This window comes from Euleptes europaea, chromosome 8 (assembly GCF_029931775.1).
Source record: "Euleptes europaea isolate rEulEur1 chromosome 8, rEulEur1.hap1, whole genome shotgun sequence".
In the NCBI taxonomy this organism is placed as follows: domain Eukaryota; kingdom Metazoa; phylum Chordata; class Lepidosauria; order Squamata; family Sphaerodactylidae; genus Euleptes; species Euleptes europaea.
In genome coordinates this window covers 72823048-72842359 of record NC_079319.1, presented here as the reverse complement: position 1 = coordinate 72842359, position 19312 = coordinate 72823048, and the positions used below count along the sequence as shown (strand labels likewise).

Genomic DNA, 19312 nt, shown 5'->3' with positions numbered 1-19312 from the left:
ATAAAAAGAGCAGAAAGGTTGAGAGGAGTGAATGGGCTCTTAATATAGCTGTGGAGATGCATCTAAATTACTGCTAGCTTGTATCTTTTTGAAAGAAAAGTTGCCAGGGCGTCTTTATCTTGGTATCCTGTTGTGAAACTTGATAATTCTTTTGGTGTCTAATGAAGTCTGCATTGTACCTCCTTTGTCTTATTTTGAGACTTAAACTATACAGATTTAGATTTGTGTTCATGTCCAGCATATTTTTTTCTCCCCCCTCCCTTTTGATTTTAGTTTGACCAAACGTTTCCAGGGAACCTGAAAGTTCTGACCACTGCTGTGTGAAAAGCAGCAATAGAAGAATACTTAAAAAGGAATTCAGTTGTTTCAGCTAAGGATATTACTCTACTGCTGCTTTTCAAATAGTACACTTACCGGTATACCTATGTCCAATTTTTCTCTCTATTATATTTGTACATGTGTCTGAGCTTCACTTTCAGTTGGCATAGATGTTTTTCCTTTCAAAGGTTTCTTGGATTCCAGCCTGGCCTTTCCCTATAAAAGGTTGTCACCTCACTTGTCACCCCTCAGTAATTCACTATTATGTGAAAGACATCATTAATACAATTTTAAATTAGCACATTCTCTTTTCCTGCAAGATAAATACTGCAGGGTTTCCTACTCCAGGTTGGGAAATTCTTAGAGGTTTGGGGTTGGAGCCTGAAGGGTTTGGGAAGGGGAGAGAGACCTCAGTGGTGTGTAATGCCATAGAGTCCACTCTTCAAAGCAGCTATTTTCTCCTGGGGAAACAGTATCTGTATCCCGGATATCAGTTGCAATTCTGCTTTAACTTTTGCTTTTATATCCTGCCTTTCCTTGTGGTTCAAGGTGGCTTTAAAGCCCTATATGGCTTGTACCTATTATGTCTACCCTTTTTATCATGTATATCTTTTTAATGTATCAAATAAATATTTTCTTAAAGCCATATATGGCTTGGAGCCAGCATATGGGCTAGTTATCCACTCCGGTTATCTTCAGAGGCCCTGTTTTGGGTGCCCCAGCCATCTGAGGCTAGATTGGTAGCAACCCAAGAAAGGTTTTCTGGCAGAAAACATTGATAGATGGAGACAGACAAATCTCCCTGGGAAGGGAGTTTCAGCACCACAATTGCACAGGCCCATTGCAAGCATTCATGGGAAAATGAGTTTTCCCATGATTCTTTGAAGAGGAAGCAGCCATCACAGACTATGAAAAGTAAGTACTTTCAAAATTATCCTGGGGGGGCATTTTTCAAGGTAGAGTCATCAAATTTACAACATAGCTGTGAGGGATTCTCCTTGCATGAACCCCGAAATTTGGTGAAGTTTGGGATGGGGTCCAATTTTATGGGGTCCCAAAGAGGTTGACCCCCTCTTCCATAGAGAAGCATTGTGAAGGAGGGGGGCAATGCCTTCTGGACCACATAAAATTGGACCCCCTGACCCAATCTGCACCAAACGTCCGGGTTCATGCAAGGAGAATCCATCGCAGCTATGCTGCGAATTTGGTGACTGTACCTTGAAAAATGCCTCCCCCAGGGCTCATTGAAAAATTCCCATAAGGAAAAGCCTGGGGAAAGCCAACAAAACCCAAATACCTATTTGGCTATCCAGATTTGGCTTTATTCCCTGTTTTAATATTCAGCTTTAATTAAACCCGAAAGAAGCCAAAAAGGCCTTTTCCAGGTTTATTTTTCGTTTGGGTTTATCGATATGCACAGCCCTAGTCATTCCTTATTTTCATAGAGCTTTTGCTATCATTTATGTCTTGTTCCTGTGTACAGCAACCCAAGTTTTCTTTTGTTTTTTGTCTCCTGCCCAGCTCAGCACTGGCAGCTATGCTACTGATCTGCACAATTCAAGAATGTTAACCGTGGGTTTTTCCCCCCTCCTTCTGCTGTAGGAAGGCTCTTTAGGGCAAAGTTTGAACTTGGGCAGTACTCTAAACTAAACGTCCCCTTGATTTTTATGCTGCAGCACAATGTCTTCTGGGAGGGTCCGAGCAAAGAAAAAAAATATGACATTGGATCAGTCTCCTGACAACCTTCCTTTGAGGAGTTCAGGGAGGCAGGTAATTGAAATAGATTTAGATAATGAAATTGTGTGTATATATGTGTGCGTACATAAATAAAAAGATGGCCATTTGGGTTGCGTCCAAATAACATGTAGAGCAGGGCTTGTCGAATTCACTTGTTATGAGGGCCGGATATGATATAAATGTCACTTGGTCAGGCTGGGCCATGCCTCGCCAGCCCAGATCGGGAGCGGGGGTGTGTGGCTGCCTCAGCTAGCTTGTGGGCCAGATAAGAGCTCTCAAGGGGCCAAATCCAGCCCCCAGGCTGTATGTTTGACACTCTTGAATTGTAGAGTGTCATCCCAGGCAGAGTTACATCCTTCTGAGTCAATTGAATTAATGGGTTTGGAAGGGTGCAATGACATATATACTGATAGTATGTTAGAATGTTTAAAAGTTCAATCTAGCAGCTAATGTGATAGTTGGCAGTTCCTTTGCATGTTTACTTGTAAGCAAATCCCACTGAATTACATTGAGTTTTTGGCTTGTACTCTTAGTGCCATTGCAGTGAGTAGAACTAATTTGGTTTAAACCGTAGTAATTTAGTTGAACTGGATTGTGGCCCAGGCTGTATAATGTCCTTGGAGGAAACTGAGTGCATGTTTGTTGTTTCCAGACTGGCAGCCCTAGCCCTTAATGTGTCCTGGGCTGATCTGAAGGCTTGCTCAGATCACGTTCATTTCGGTATCCTGGCGTAAAATGCAGCTATTGTGAAATGTTTGATTTTCTGTTAGAAAGCTAGTTATGGGCCACCCTTTACCCCGTTACTTTTGCACATTTCAATATGAACCATACATGCACACAGCACTTGAAACTATTTTAGTTTATTTAAAAGATGTGTTCTCCATCCCAAGCAACCTAAAGGATAAGTTTTGTGTTAGAGTGCTCTCTCACCATGAGGTGAAAACTTAATCCAGCTGTTTTCCTTCACTACTGTTTTCCTTCACTAGAACCTCACAGATAAAGATTGTAGATGCCTAGAGCTGCTATGACTTCTTTAGTTACATTGTTGTTTCCTGTTAGGTACGGAAGAAGGCTGCAGATACCGTGGATGATGATGAAGATTCGTCAGAGAAAAAGTATCGGAAGTGTGAAAAGGCAGGGTGTACAGCAACGTGTCCTGTTTGCTTTGCAAGTGCAGCTGAAAGGTTTGGGTTTCTCTTGACACCTGTTTCCATCCTTCAGCAAAGCGTTCTTCAGCTTTTTTCCCTTTTCCAGTTTGTCTCTGGAGAAATTCGCATGGTGTTTTTTTTTTTTTTAAAGTATCTTATGAGCCTGGGCAAAAGGGAATGCTCTCCTGGTTGGGGCACAAGTTGTTTTTAGTTTTGTTTTTAATGTGGTGTTTTTAGTTTTGTTTTTAATGTGGTATTTTTAGTTTTGTTTTTAATGTGGTGTTTTTAGTTTTGTTTTTAATGTGGTGTTTTTAGTTTTGTTTTATATTGTTATTACCCACTTTGGGTCATGAGATACCCAGAAGAAAGGGAGGTATATAAATATTTTAATTAAATAAATATATGTTGGAAGAATCAAGAGACTGGCTCACAGTCTCCTGATAGCTCCATCTAGTCCTGCATCCTGCTTCCTACAGCCAACTAGATGCCCCACAAGACCCCTAAGTAGGGGTCAGCCCTTCCCTATTGTTGTTCCCCGTCAACTGGCTTTCAGAGGTGTCCTGTCTCTGAATATGGAAGTCCGATTTAGTCATCATGGATTTGTCCTCCATGAATTTGTCTAATTTCTTTTTAATGCCACATGTCCTGTGATGGTTAACTGTGCATTGTGTGTGAAGAAGTACTTTCTACTGCTCATCAACTTCATTGAGTAACCTAAGCTATAGTATTTTAGGAGAAGGAGAACATTTTCTCTGTTCAATTTCATATATAAATTTGATAGTTGATAAAGTTTATTGTTTGTACCCGAAGGCCATCACAATCTATCATACAATATATAAATTTACAAACCTCTATCAAATCCCTGCTTAGTTGTCTTTTTTTCTAAACTGAAAATCATCAGACACTTCAGCCTTTCTACATAAGGTAATTGCTTCAGCTTTCTGAAAAATTCTGAAAAATTTGCTTGCCCTTTTCTACTCCTTTCCAGGTGTTTTTAGTAACCAATACTCAGCGCGTACTCCATGCTAAAAAAGAGAAAATCTCAATTCTGTAACCAGTATATATTATGCAAATTAGTCCTGTTTGTAAATTGACATTCGCTTGGCATAATATCTTCCATTTTAGGAAGAGGGAAGTAGAATTCAGGGCACTGAAACCTAGTCCCTAAACACTAGAAATGCTGGGTTCTTGGATTTCATTCAGTACTGCTTGTGCGCTTTCAAGTATGTTTTTATCATCATAAGGACTAGAAACTCTCTCCCTTTTAAAATGGAAGCTGAGTTCTGCACCCTTTATCACATGTTTTAAAAGTTTTCTGTGCTTACAGCATACTTTCAGCGTATTTCTATCTCTTTGAGCTTACAGATCGTGATGCATACAGGCTTTAGAACAAAAAAATAGTGCTCTTGAATGCATTACTGCGGAGTCCCTCTTCACAGGGTTTGTAGGCAGGAGTTGGAGTTGTGGGAAGAAACAGATGAAAGCGGATACCAGAAAGTCAGGCTGCTTGTTATAAGCTGTTGGCAACTGCGCTCTGACTAATTCTCTCATTAAAGAATGCCTTTGTTTGAGCAACTATGGAACCCTTCCATTATTGGACAGCACATAATTGCATGAAACAGCCACAACATTGGACTGACATAGTTACCCAATGAGCTAAGTGTGTGTATTCTCACAGAGCACAATAGTGTATCCTCAAACAGTATGGGTAGGAAACAGAGCACACGGCTTCAGAACAAGGCAACTTAAAAACCGAACAAGGAGATTCAAGCTGAGAAAGGCCTCTTTTGCTTAATGTGTGGGCATTACCACAAAGAAAGCAGTTCTCTACCTATAGTTTCTCCTCCATGGTTCTGTATTTACTAGCGCCTGAAGGAGGGAAGTCCAGAAATGTAATTTGCCTGTTATCAAAGTAATAATAGAACACAGGTCAAGGGTCCTCAACGTGGTGCCAGCACTTTCTAGGTTAAGGATCTTCAACGTGATGCCGGCACTTTTCTTGATGTCTGCCAAGTGCTGTTAGAAAGTGGGAGGGGTTAGGTGGGGCTTTTGCCCAGTAGGGCATCTGACTGGCTGTGCAGATTTAAAGGCCTCCTGTTCAGCAGAGCTTCTGCCTGAAAAGTTGAAGAGTTACATATAAGAGTTACATATAAGCATGCACCTTGACATTTTGTGGTTGGCTCCGCCTCCCGCGGCAGATGTTTTGTGATCGTTCCCACCGCCCTGTGTCAGAATTCCAAAGGTGTCCACAGGATCAAAAAGGTTGGAGACCCCCTGTTCTAAGTGTTCAGCCAGAGGAAGTGTTATGTAATATGTAGAAGTAGAGCTGTTATTAGGCAGCATTGAAAGAAGGCATTGGGTTTGGACTGTGGATCTGTTCATGGTGCAAGGAGTTCTTCCACCAAGAAACTCCGTGATCAGGGAAAGGCTCCTCGCGTCAGGGGAAATGCCACTATTAATGGAACAGATCTGTAGGATCCATTCCATCCTTTCTAGGTACCCGTTGCTCCTCTGTTTAATTTGGGGTTCAGTATATACAAGTGGAGAGAGCCCCGTGGCGCAGAGTGGCAAGCTGCAGTACTGCAGTCCAAGCTCTGCTCACGACCTGAGTTCGATCCCAATGGAAGTTGGTTTCAGGTAGCCGGCTCAAGGTTGACTCAGCCTTCCATCCTTCCGAGGTTGGTAAAATGAGTACCCAGCTTGTTGGGGGTAAAGGGAAGATGACTGGGGAAGGCACTGGCAAACCACCCCATAAACAAAGTCTGCCTAGAAAATGTCGGGATGTGACGTCACCCCATGGATCAGGAATGATCTGATTCTTGCACAGGGGACCTTTTACCTATATACAAGTGGAGGTGCTTCATAGACAGCTTACATAGGCAGCTTTTTTTTTAAAAAAGCACGTAAATCTGTAACATTTAGTTCTCGTGTGTTTCAGATGTGCTAAAAATGGCTATACATCAAGATGGTATCATCTCTCCTGTGGGGAACATTTCTGCAATGAATGTTTCGATCATTATTATAGAAGGTAACTTCAAGCCTTCCAAGGTGACGACTTGTGTTTGCCGTTTAATCCTAATCAGTTTAAAGCAAGAAGATACCTAAGACTCGGCTGGGCTGTTTCTGTTCAACACAAATACTGTAATACTTTGCTGTTCCTTCTTGACTGCATTTTGAAATGTGGCTTAAAATAATGGTGCTGCATTAACACTGAATCTACTGAGACTTGCCAGTAGTGGGTTGGATCCCACAGAGAGAAGAGCTTCTATCAGGAGAGCATGGCTTCCTCTGCAGGGATGTACCGGGGGGGGGGGGGGTTCTTTTGTCAGCAGGAACACTCCTGGGTTTCAAGCCATTGGCTGGAAATCGACACTGGTGCTTGTTTCTATAAGATGCCACAATTTAAAAAGGGAATAAGCTATTTCTAAAAGATGCCACAATTTTCACAATGTTTCACAATGATACAAAAGCTCCTCTTTTTGCAAGCAACAGTGGTAAAACACAATAAATAATTAACGTTAATAATATGTGTATTCTTTGCTAAGTATCTACTGAATGATTGTAAGAAGAAGACAGCAGGTGACTTTAATGGGCCTTTATACCATTTTGAACTATTGAACAATATTACAAAATGCTGTTGACTAAAAATCAAGTTCTTACCGTATTTTTCTGTGCATAAGACGACCCTTTTTTCTAAAAAGTTTACTTAGAAAAATAGGGGTCGTCTTATGCACGGAAGGCAGGGGGGAGGGTCACCCTGGCCTGCCTCTGCTCTTTCTCCCGACTGTCAGCTGACAGTTGGGGGAAAGAGCAGAAGCTGGCCAGGGCGACCGGGCTCTTCCCCCACCCTCTTTCCCCCGATTGCCAGCTGGCCCTTCTGTTAGCTTTATTTACCACTGATTCTGTCATTTCTCCTAGTCACAAAGATGGCTACGAAAAATACACTGCCTGGAAACGGATTTGGACCAGTAATGGGAAAAGCGAACCAAGTCCTAAAGCGTTTATGGCTGATCAACAGCTCCCTTATTGGGTAAGGGCTTTATTCATAAAAATACATCACTGTGAAATAGTGCACATACTGTTTTGAATTTTTTCTTCATCCCTTAACCTGAAGGAAGTAGATTTTGGTTTCTTAAGGAGAATATCTCTGAGGATTAGGTCAGAGAGGAGGGTCTGCTTCAAATCTCCTTAGCGGTAGTTATTTTTATTGTAGTGCCTGGATTTGCCTCTTGCTGTTCGTGTAAAGACCACTGCGGGGGCTTGAAATGACATATTTCCATGCTACTTCTTTAATAAAGTTACCTCAGAAAAGGCAAGGTAGCAGATTGCCAGGAGCAGCATCCATCGCTGTGCTTCCTCTCTGTTAACTGAAAAAAGGAGCGCTGTAGTGTTTAATATATTTTTTTCAAGGATTTGAGGCAGTACTTAAAGGACAGGGGCAGTTCTTGCAGGGACTGCGTAGACCTCAAAAACGTTGCATGAAAGTTAGAGCCTCTTTAAATAAGGCACTTAATTGTGAAATAATGAGAAAGTGAAACCTTTATAGGTAGGACAGAAGATGAGGTACAGACTGCACTAGTTTTTGGAATTTGTTGTGGGATAATTTAGTCATGTCAGCTAGGTTTGATGGAAAGCTTTAAGAAGAATTTGCTCTTCTAGCTGCTGTTCATACCTCTTAAAGGAGGTGTGGCTCAAATATTGAACCCCCCCTCTCTCTGAATACTTCATTCTTGGTTTGCCTTTGCTTCTTGATAATGATTTTAAACAAAACTCAAAGTGCAGGTTACCACTTTTTATTGTATTTCCAGGTACAGTGCATGAAACCAGAGTGTGGGAAGTGGCGTCAACTGACAAAGGAAATCCAGCTTACCTCACAAATAGCCAGAACATATCGTTGTGGCATGAAACTGAACAATTCCATCAAGGTAACTTGTATTTTCAGACTTATTAAAAATGCCAGTGACTTTGCTGTTGCTAGGAAATGGGACATTTCCCTCAGCCCTAAACATTTGTGCTCGTGCTTATCTCTAAAACTTACTGCATTATGACACTGTTAATAGCTGTGCACACATCCCAGCATTATAAGATACGTTAGCTTTGGCGGTTTTTGAGGACCGTCTAGTGCTGGTTCCTGAAAAACTCTGTGTGTCACTGTTTAGTGCTCGTGTTGCCCTTCAAAGAGCAGCTTGACTACGGCATGAAACAGCTGTTATTCTGACTGGAAGGGCTGTAGTCTTTCGTCTGAAGTAGAGCCCTCCTTGGCATGCAGATCTTCTTGTGGTCCTTGTGAATCAGTTTTAAGTGTCTGGTTTTTCTTCTGACATATCTAAATGTCAGGGTGCTGCTGCTGCAGTCGTCTTGTTTGGGGGCTTCCTAGAGGCACCTGGTTGGCCGCTGTGTGAACAGACCGCTGGACTTGATGGGCCTGATCCAGCAGGGCTTTTCTTATCTTTTTATGTTCTAAATGTAAGCTTCCTGAGGGAAAAGTAATAAACAGATAGCATGCTTTGTGCGTCTGTGTGTGTGAGGAAGAGGGAGAGAAAGAAAGTGCTAATGGTGCTGCTAAGAATACAGCTTTGGGAGGGCATGAGTGGAAGTGGCAGGAGAGGTGCTTGAGCCATCCATTGCATCTTCATACCCAAACTGTTTCCCTTTCCCAATAAGGATTCCAGACGTGTTCATGAGGTTAAACCTGCATCTGAAAAAGCAGCTACAGGGCGGGAGTTGTGGTGAAAACTGGGAATCTCTTCCCACTGTTGCACTTCAAATTGCTCTCCCAAAGCTTCTTTTCCTTAGCAGAAGCAGCTATTAGAACATAAGAGAAACTGTGCTGTGTTGGACCAATGGTCCATGTAGTCCAGAGTCCTCTTTACAACAGTGGCTAGTCAGATGGCATAGATGCCCACAAGCGGGGCCCACTGGCAACAATCGTTACCAGCTGACTGCTCTTCAGCATTTGACATTTAGTGGCATTCTGCCCTTGGGGTTTGGCTGGAGTGATCTCATCAGATCTCAGAAGCTCAGCAGGTTCAGCCCAGTTAGTATTTGGATGGGGGACCACCAAGGAAGTCTGGGATCACTATGCAGAGAGGCAGGCAATGGCAAACCATCTTAGTTTGTCTCTTGCTTTGAAAATTCTCCTGGGTTATTACTGGGTTACCACAAGTCTGCTGTGACTTGACAGCACTTTACACACACACACGTGTGTAATGTTCTGTCAGGCCCAATTTTTTTAATGAACAGAATTTATGCCATTGCTTCAGACACTTGTCTTGTTTAATAATGCCTTGTGATTTTGTGTAGATGTGTTATTTGACATAGTTTCATTTATTCCAGGTGGAAGGCTCAGATCAGTGCTCCATGCCTGAGGATCTGGTAAGCGTTGTGTGTAAAACTTGTTAGTGGGGATGGAATGTAGTGTGAAAATGACACAGACTGAATGTTCCCTTGATTTAAATATACCATGAGAGAGCCAGCATGGCGTAGTGGTTAAGAACAGTGGACTCTAATCTGGAGAACTGGGTTCAATTCCCCATTCCTCCTCATGAAGCCTGCTGGGTGATTTTGGGCCAGTCACAGTTCTCTCAGAACTCTCTCAGCCCACGCGTCTCTTGCTTTGAAAACCTTACGGGGTCGCCATAAGTTGGCTGTGACTTGACAGCACACACACAAATATACTGTAGTAAACAAATAATTAGCATAAATGTTCAATGTCTTGGCGCCGTACTTGAAAGTGCCAAGGGAAAAGGTCAAATCCTGAAGCTAATCTGTGTATTATAGCTAACATGTTGACTGGAGTGGGCCATGGGGACCATATCAGTCCAGTCTTGGCCCATCTCCACTGGCTCCCAATCTGTTTCTGGGCACAATTCAACATGTTGGTGTTGACCTTTAAAGGTCTACATGACTTGGGACCAGCGTACCTGATGGACTGACTGTCTACTCTCTTATGAACTTACCCCATTGCTACGGTCATCTTTCTACTCAAACGAGTCAGGTGCCAAAGCATGGTTGGAGCATTTCCACACACTCCTGCTGGCTCCCTTGTGATAGGCAAGTTCCTTTTCCTTGGAACACCTCTGTGCTGAAAGCGAGCTGCACAGATCCTGAAAGGGACCTTATTAATCTTGTCGGCATGGAATTATTATGGGAAAAAATTAGTCCTGCTCATAATCATGGTGCTAAGAAAGAAGTCTCCCGAATGAATCTGTCTCTTAAGCCGATGCTTTTATGATCTGAAGTTAATGGACTGAGAGAGAACATGTGAGAAGAATCTTAATGGTTTCCTCATATTCTCCATCTACTTCTGCTCCTTCCTAGAGAGTTGCTGAGGTTTCAGATGCCTGGTGGTACTCCATGCTCATTCTTCCGCCTTTGCTGAAGGACAGCGTAGCAGCCCCTTTGTTGTCTGCATACTACCCTGACTGTGTGGGTATGAGCCCCTCTTGCACCAGCACTCACCGGTTGCTTGGCGAATCCAACGCTGTGAAAATGGAGCACTTGAAGACCCCCCCTACTATAGCTGGTAAAGTTTCTCCTGTTTGCTTTTTTCTGTCCCCTCATGAATAGGCGCGAGTTAAAGGCTGCATGGACAGTACCCAATTTGGTACATGTTCCATGCAAGGCTGCTGTCTGATTTAGAAGTCATTTCCCTTTTGCGAAGCCATTAATGATACAGTGTGTCAACTGTATTCCGATCCTGCATATGAACGGCCAGGGCATGCAGGAAGCAACCTCTTAAATGTGCTGAACCATGAGTGAGATCTTCTTGTGCAGCTTTGGTTCCTCAAAGTTGGGCTTCTCTCAGTCTTACTATAATATTATGCAATAGTTACACTGCAGTTTTGGAGAGTCTTGAGTCTTACAGTAGGAAATTGCATCGCATGCTAAAATTCTGCCAGAGGTCCTCCCGTCACTTATTTTGCCAATTAAACAAATTGTCTGTTCAGTTTCATAAGGATAGTTTCAAGGATGAGTTCAGGGCATGCTGATTATCTGAGTCAGGCAAGTTTCCATTGCTTTTTGCCTCCATTTTGTGAGCTCCCTTCTCTTACGCTTATGTCAATCTCAGCTCTGTGTTTTGGTGGTACAGTCACTGAGAGCAGGAAGGGCTGGAGTGAAGCCAAATGATGGAAAACGGAGTGGGAACTGGGAAGCAACAAAAAGCACAAAGGATCCATTCGCTGTGGTGTATAGATTACTGCCATGTAGCGAAGGGGTTGCCCTGATCTGGATAGCCCAGGCTAGCCTGATCTTGTCAGATCTCAGAAGCTAATCAGAGTTGACCCTAGCAAGTATTTGGATGGGAAACCTCCAAGAAATGCTAGGGTCATGATATGAAGGCAGACAATGGCAAACCACCTCTGAACGTCTCTTGCCTTGAAAACCCTACCAGGGGTCACCGTAAGTCATAAGTGACTTAACGGGGAGGGGGGAGCCAGATGGTTGCACCTGAAGATGATGCTCAGCCAGTAAGACAGCACTTCTGTTGGTTGAGAAGTGGGGGTGATTTATTTTGCCTCTCCCTTTCCTACTGCAGAGCCTCTGTTATGTCCTCACATGCAGTTTGTGGGGATGCCTGGACCCCTTTTGGTCACACTTTTAATGAAAAGCAATAAGATCTTATGGTGGATGTACCAGGTGAAACTAATTCTGTGTTTCACTCTGTTACCTTTCAGGAATGAACAAGTACTTCCAGCCTTTCTATCAGCCCAATGAGTGTGGTAAAGCACTATGTGTGAGGCCGGATGTGATGGAACTAGATGAACTCTATGAGTTTCCGGAATATTCAAGAGACCCCACCATGTACCTGGCTCTGAGAAACCTCATTCTGGCTCTGTGGTACACAAACTGCAAAGTAAGCAAGCCTGAAAATTTGGAACGCTAGTACTAAATAAGTCATCGTAACTTGTAAAGTACATTTACTACAAACTATTCCTTGTTGTCTCTTGTATCTTGCATATCTCGAATATGTGTTGGTACACCGATACAAATAATTATTGGACACATGGATCAGATTTTCAAAGGAAGGGACAGCATGCTGGACGAATACGTGTACTTAGTTGTCTCTTTCACTGAAACAAATGGGGAAACTTGCAGGTCAGGACAGTGCAGGAGAGACTGATGTAAATCAAGATAATTTAAATCCTGATTTTAATTAAATTACCATGTAGGGAGGAAGTCTGATTTTCAATCAATGATTGAAATTTTAAAAAATCCATTTTATTCAGATACTTCCTAAGTAAAAGTGCATATAAACGTTCTGCTATAACCATAAACACATTTTTAAAAGTGAGCAGAGTTTTCATACATCCCAGAGGGCTATCCATTTCTTAAACATGTAATATTTTTACTGTCTGAGAAATACATTGCTTATTGAATGTTATGTGTTTAGTGTCCAGAACAGCTTTCCAATGTCCTTTGGTACAACATCCAGATGTAAACATGGATGGCCAAATTGATAAGGAAACACCAGTGCTGGGAAGAATGCCCTTGGCATACTTCCCTAACTCTTAGAAAAGAAGGGGAGGAGAAAAACAGTCAATAATCACAGGGAAAGAATATCCGAGGAATGGTGAGGGGGCTGTTCAGGAAGTGACAGCAGACTTTACCTCAGTCTATTTAGCAGGTGACAGCGGGAGGGTAATATGCCACTCCGGCCAGTGGGCTACCTAAGGGCTGTCCTGTCAGAGGGTTTTTAAAGGCCTTTTACTCATGGCTACTTCCGCTGAGGTCACCCCCCCGCCCCCCGGACTACTTCAGGGTTTTGTTTTAATTGTGTATGTATTTTGCAACTGTCAATGGTTGCCTCGCTCTCCTCGTGTGTTTTGCCTGTGTTTTCTGGATGCTGTTTAGCCACGTGGAGTAGTGGTTAAGAGCGGCGGTTTGGAGTGGTACACCCTGATCTGGAGAACCGGGTTTGATTCCCCACTCCTGCACATGAGGGAACCGGGTTGGTTTCCCCACTCCTCCACCTGAATCCAGCTGGGTGAGCTTGGGCTAGTCACACTCCCTCAGCCCCACCTACCTCACAGGGTGTCTGTTGTGGGGAGGGGAAGGGAAGGGAAGCCGGTTTGATTCTGCCTTAAGTGGTAGAGAAAGTCGGCATATAAAAACCAACTCTTCTTTAAATCAAAACAAAGGCCCAATGTGTGTTTGTGACCATGAGGGGAACAGGCATGCATGGAAGGCCAAAGCAAGGTCCTTTCAGCCTTGAGACAAACATATGTAAATATATTCTGCTTGGGAGGCTATCTCCTCTGAGGAGTGTGTGCTTTATTTTGCTCTAAGGAGTCTCTTCTAGATATTTAAGATATTTTAAAGAGACATTGTGCCATACTATGGCTAGCTTATAAGTTGTATGTGGTCTTGAATCACTGTGAAAGATTATTTATAGCAACATAGTGTACCCGTAGTTCATGAGTTTCCCTTTCCTTTCCCCCTTAAAAGCTCCTTGATCCATTGATCTTGAGCAGCATATATCTAGTGTTTGAGGGATATAAGGACTGAAACAAATCTTGCCACTGACAGTTCATGAGTTTTAGAGAAATGGTTAGCAGATAAGCCACATCATCTAAAGTACTGGCGTGTTTCTTGGTTTGAGTTGGGCCAAATTCTTGTCTCTTGAGAGGGTTTTGTCCTTTCTTTCCCCTCAATATACAGGAGCCTCTCGCCCCTCAGAAGTGTACTCATTTCATCATTGTTCGAGGTCTTGTGCGTATTCGCTGTGTACGGGAGACAGAGCGGATACTTCATTTTATGACCAGGAAAGGTCTGATTAATACAGGGATTTTGTCTGTTAATCCTGACCAGCCTCTTCTTCCCAAAGACTATCACAATGTGAGTACTTTAAGATTCAGCATACAAGTAAGGTAGATCCAGACAAATTCTGATGGGTTGAGGAGAAAGGGAAGTAAAGTGAAACACCTTCCTTGTGGCTAAGGAGTGAAATGGGGACGGTCATCTTGAAGACTGTCACCACTTTACAAATGCCTTGAAAGGGGGACAAGCTCTTAAAATTGGAAGCTCATTGCTGGGGGGGGGGGAAAGTGACTGGTGCATCACACTGTACTCACTAAAATCTGGTCAGATAATAAATTATTGCCATCTCTTCCTCTCCATGAGGTTTAGGATAGGAGACAACTTAAAAAGCATAAAATCCAGTTATTCCCTTAGGGGCAATGGCAAATGGCAGCTTCGCCCTTCTTTCTAGCACAAGTTGGGGAGGGACTGTGGCCCAGCGGTAGAGCATCTTTGCATACAGAAAGTCGCAGGTTCAGTCCTCAGTTAAAAGGATCTTGTAGGTGATGTGAGCCCTGACCTGGATGGCCCAGGCTAGCCTGATCTGGTCAGATCTCAGAAGCTAAGCAGGGTCAGCCCTGGTTAGTATTTGGATGGGAGACCACCAAGGAATACCAGGGTTGCTGTGCAGAGGAAGGCACTGGCAAACCACCTCTGTTAGTCTCTTGCCTTGAAAACCCCCCAAAGGGCTTACCATAAGTCGGCTGTGACTTGACGGCACTTTGCACACACAGGTGATGTGAAAAACTTCTCCCTGGGGCTCTGGAGAGCTGCTGCCAATCAGAACAGACCTGACTGACTTTGGTAGACTCGGTGTAAGGCTGTTTCCGGTGTCCTACTCTGAAACAAATCTTTTTTATATGCTGCTTTAAAAAGCCATTAAAGAATAACATTATTACATTTGTGTTTACCTATATGATGATGATAATCCCCTTCTAAACTGGATTATTAAACCTAGTTTACCATTGTGAAACCTGTCCAGGCCTACAGTCTTCCACAGAAAGTTACCTGTGCATTACTTTAACATTTGTTCAGGTGTGCTTGGGATATTGGCAGTGGAACACTTAAGAGCAGAATTTTGTACAGTGTATCCACCTTGTGAATAGCCTTTGCAGATATTCTTACTAGTGCCTTTTCTTCTTCTTAAAGAAATCTGTAATTGTGGTTGGGGCTGGTCCAGCAGGATTAGCAGCTGCAAGGCAACTTCACAATTTTGGAATCAAGGTAAGGCTTGTTAAGATAAAAAGAAAAATAAGAGTTTTTCTGTACATTTCTTCTGTACATTTCTCCAATCTGTTTAGGCTGAGCATCTGCCACCTGAGCGTGGAGTGTCATGTTTCAGCACCAGGAGGTACAATGCGCTGTGGCACGGATGAGACACTAACAGCAGCGACTGAAGAACCAGTCGCTGGTATCTCCAGTTAAAAGGGTCAGGTAGTAGATGACATGAAAGACCTCTGCCTAAGACCCGGGAGAGCCAGTCAGAATAAACAATACTGACCTTACTAGGCCAGTGGTCTGATACAGTTTAAGGCTGCTTCATGTGTTCATGGAACATGGAAGTTCTTATGGGAAATGGGGTTTGTTGCATGGCATGCTGCAGCCTATCAACTGTTTAGGTAGATCCTGTACATCTGGTTTTATCTATTTTTTTAGAAGAACTCTGTGATAATATGTGGGCTCTGAATTTCTTCCAGGTTCAGGACTCACTGTGGAATTGAGTTATCACATTTCTCTGCGAAGTTGGATAAACTCGTAGCAAGATTATTATATTAACCAACTAATGACAAGACAATTTAAGGATATGTTGCTTCTGATGGAGCAACCTTTTCATAGCAGCATTTTCTTACTTCTTCTATTTCTGTATTGCAGGTGCTTGTACTTGAAGCGAAGGAAAGAATTGGAGGGAGAGTGTGGGATGACAAGACGTTCAAAGGAATCACTGTTGGGAAAGGGGCACAGATTGTGAATGGCAGCGTCAACAATCCAGTAGCACTTATGTGTGAGCAAGTGGGTTTGCATTTTTACCGATGAAAACATTGTGGTTAGAAAGCATATGGTTAAGTATATACTGACCTATGTATATGTAGTTTGGAGGCATGCTTTTCAGTCTGCCAGCGTAGTGTAGTGGTTAGGAGCAATGGACTGTAATCTGGAGAATTGGGTTGGTTTCCCCACTCCTCCACATGAGCAGCGGACTCTAATCTGGTGAACCAGGTTTGATTCCCTACTCCTCCACATGAAGCCATCTGGGTGACCTTGGGCTAGTCACAGTTCTCTTCGAACTCTCTCAGCTTCACCTGCCTCACAAGGTGTCACGGGGAGAGGAAGGGAAGGAGATTGTAAGCCGCTTTGAGACTCCTTAAAAGGTAGAGAAAATCAGCCTATAAAAACCAACCCTTCTTCTTCTTCCCCCTAGAAGGCCTATTGGGCTTGGGTCTGAGAGATCTGGTTTAAGGTGCAAATTAGGTTGTGAAAACATCAGGCAGCTTTGGGGAAAGTAGTTCCTCCGCCTTATTTTCCCATATGTGAGAGTAACGTTAAGGATCTATCTTACATGGTCAGGAAAGTTGGTTACCGATTATTCTACAAATTTGTTTTAAAACATTCTGTTTTGACAGTTTCTTCTCATGCCGTGGCTCTGATTATATGTGACTAATTCCCTGCCACATGACATTGCCTTCATGGAAATTTGTGATATCTTGCTGTACAGAATAGAGTTCTTAGATCATTAGTTCTTACTACTCATAACTTTTTATTATAACTGAAATAGTTCCCATCCCCTAAATGCAAAGATCTGAATTTTGATCCACCCTGTTTTGTTTTGTTTTTAAATTCAGAGTTCCGTAAAAGTATTTTTGGAAAAGTTGGTTGCAACAGTATTCTACTGCTGGGTGGTGTTGTTAATCAACATTCCTTTAAAAGACAGTCTGATTCTCCCTCTTCTCTTTTTCAATCTTTTTTTTCAAGCTGGGGGCTAAGATGCATAAACTTGGAGAGAAGTGCGACTTGATTCAGGAAGGTGGGAGGATCACTGACCCTACTATAGATAAGCGCATGGACTTCCATTTTAATGCCATCCTTGATGTTGTAGCTGATTGGAGAAAAGATAAAAATCAGCATCAAGATATTCCTCTTGGAGGTAAGAAACAATTTAAGACTCAAAAAGGTAGTAGGAATTAAGGGGGTACTGCAGCTGTAGGAATCGTACCAGAAATCTGTACCAACTTGCTTTGCAATTCATTGATTTTTTTTTAAAACTGACCTTCAGTGCCTATATTGTGCTTGCCTGGAAGTAGGAAAAACTGCTACTAAATCAGGAACATGGTGGAGCAGCATTCCCTTAGGTACTATAAATTACCACTGGAAGCAAATCACTTATTGGTCTTCAGAGATTGTGATTACAGTTTGATTACATTTATATCCTAACCAATGTGTTGAAATCCTGCATAAAATCCACCAGGCGCTCCTCTTATGCATTTTTAATGGAATGTGTAGGAAGCGGGTAAGACGATAGGTGTGTTCTGCAACATCCATTCATTGCAATTAGGATGAGTCTACTAAAATGTAGGGCGAGGATGAGTCTACTAAAACCCCCAGCTTTAGATTTGGCTCTTTATGTCCTTTGCAGTATTTTAATGAAATTTCTCATGACAATCAGAACCAATTAGAACTGCAGCATTTAATTGATTAAAATGAACTGGTGGGGATGCGACTCAGTGGCAGAGCACCTGCATTGCATGCAGAAGGTCTCCGGTTCCGTTCTCGGCATCTCCAGTTAAAGGGATCAGATCGCAGATGACGGGGGCAGATAAAAGATAAGTTGGTTTGTGTGTGGGAAGAAGGGGAAGGCAAAGCTGTGAGGAAGAGGAAAAAAGGAAATACTGTGGGAAGTGAGGTGCCCGTTGCAAATCCTTGCAGGTTCCACAAAACGCATCTGGGCCCAGTGGCCAGCATTGCACAACTCAACCATAGTATTCCTGGACAGAAGCTGCTGGGAGAGTGAAGGAAGGAAAGCTGAACTCAAGTGGACGGATAAAGGCAGGTAGGCTAGTGGGTGGGAAGGAAGCAGGAAAAGGGGAGGTGCAGTGGGGGTTTCAGGGAAAAGAAAGAGGAAATAGTGAGGGAGAGGAAATGAGATGCCCCTCTGCAGATCCTTGCAGGTCCTGCTCTTGTGGTATTTATAACAATCTGCTTGTAAAAAGGTGCTCTGTTCTGATAAGACATTTTAATGCTGAAGCATTACATACAAAATTAGGTTAGGTACATACTAAATTAGGGTACTATGGATGAGGTTCAAAGAAAAATTATTGGTAACTGTGGAATATTTTCATACCTTGCAGATAAAATCCAAGAGATCTATAAAGTTTTCATTCAGGAATCTGGTATCCAGTTCAGTGAACTGGAGGAAAAGGTCCTGCAGTTTCACCTCAGTAACCTTGAATATGCCTGTGGCAGCAATCTCCATGAGGTGAGTGTGGGACGTCTGTACAGACCAGATTGTTTTGCCATATATTTAAAAAGTCCAAATCATCTATACCAGTATTAAACAAAGACCTGCTTTCGGTGTTGGTGTCCTTTAATAGTTTACTCTGCATGGCATGACTTTGTAAGAACAGTTGGGCTAGTTTTTAGGAATACCACCTCCACATGGCTTGCTTGCCTGTTTGACAATTCCTCTTCTCTCTCGAGCCTTCTTTCTAGCTAGATTAAACGCTAACCCTTCTATCGTTTTGCAAGATAGATTTTTGAACCTACCATATTCGGAAAGGACTTGTCCATGCTCTTCCGGTTCCATCGATTCACTAGCTCATGTGCTCTTGGAATGTCGTTTCTATGAGGATCTTAGATTATGATATAGATCTCCTCTTTTAATAGATAAATCTAATGCCTCTGTGTCTGATACAATGCCTTTTTTATTAAGTGATAGAGATCCTAAGGCTACACTGGCAGTGGCAAAATTTATCTCAGTCCTTATATCCCCCAAACAATACATTTAAAACTATGCTGCTCAAGATCAGTGGATCAAAGCGCTTCTAAGGGATAAAGGAAAGGAAAGAATGGTTGGGCTAGCTCCACACAGTCAGTTAATGATGGTCTCTGGTCAATCTAATGCTAACATCTTTATTTTATTTAGATATTTATACCTTCTTTCTTCCCAATGGGGACCCAAAGTGGTTTTCAACGTTGTTCTCCCCTCCTCCATTTTAGCCTCACAGCAACAACCCTGTAGTGTAGGCTAGACTGAGAGAAAGAGAGACTGACTCAAGGTCACCCTGCTGAAGCTGCAGTGGCAGAGAGGGGGGCTC

The 19312-nt window shown here is 42.7% G+C and overlaps 1 protein-coding gene across 1 annotated transcript in view; it reads left to right on the top strand.

Moving 5' to 3' along the window:
• Positions 1–19312, top strand: part of KDM1B (lysine demethylase 1B) — a 29039-nt gene that overhangs the window by 762 nt on the left and 8965 nt on the right. Inside the window, exons 2-14 of the mRNA XM_056854203.1 lie at positions 1995–2088; positions 3115–3239; positions 6142–6231; positions 7122–7233; positions 8012–8128; positions 9540–9578; positions 10524–10728; positions 11882–12060; positions 13866–14042; positions 15153–15227; positions 15876–16013; positions 16974–17145; positions 18347–18474. Coding sequence (XP_056710181.1) covers positions 1999–2088; positions 3115–3239; positions 6142–6231; positions 7122–7233; positions 8012–8128; positions 9540–9578; positions 10524–10728; positions 11882–12060; positions 13866–14042; positions 15153–15227; positions 15876–16013; positions 16974–17145; positions 18347–18474 — 1647 coding nt within the window. The 5' untranslated portion in view covers positions 1995–1998. The remainder of the gene's footprint in view (positions 1–1994; positions 2089–3114; positions 3240–6141; positions 6232–7121; positions 7234–8011; positions 8129–9539; positions 9579–10523; positions 10729–11881; positions 12061–13865; positions 14043–15152; positions 15228–15875; positions 16014–16973; positions 17146–18346; positions 18475–19312) is intronic.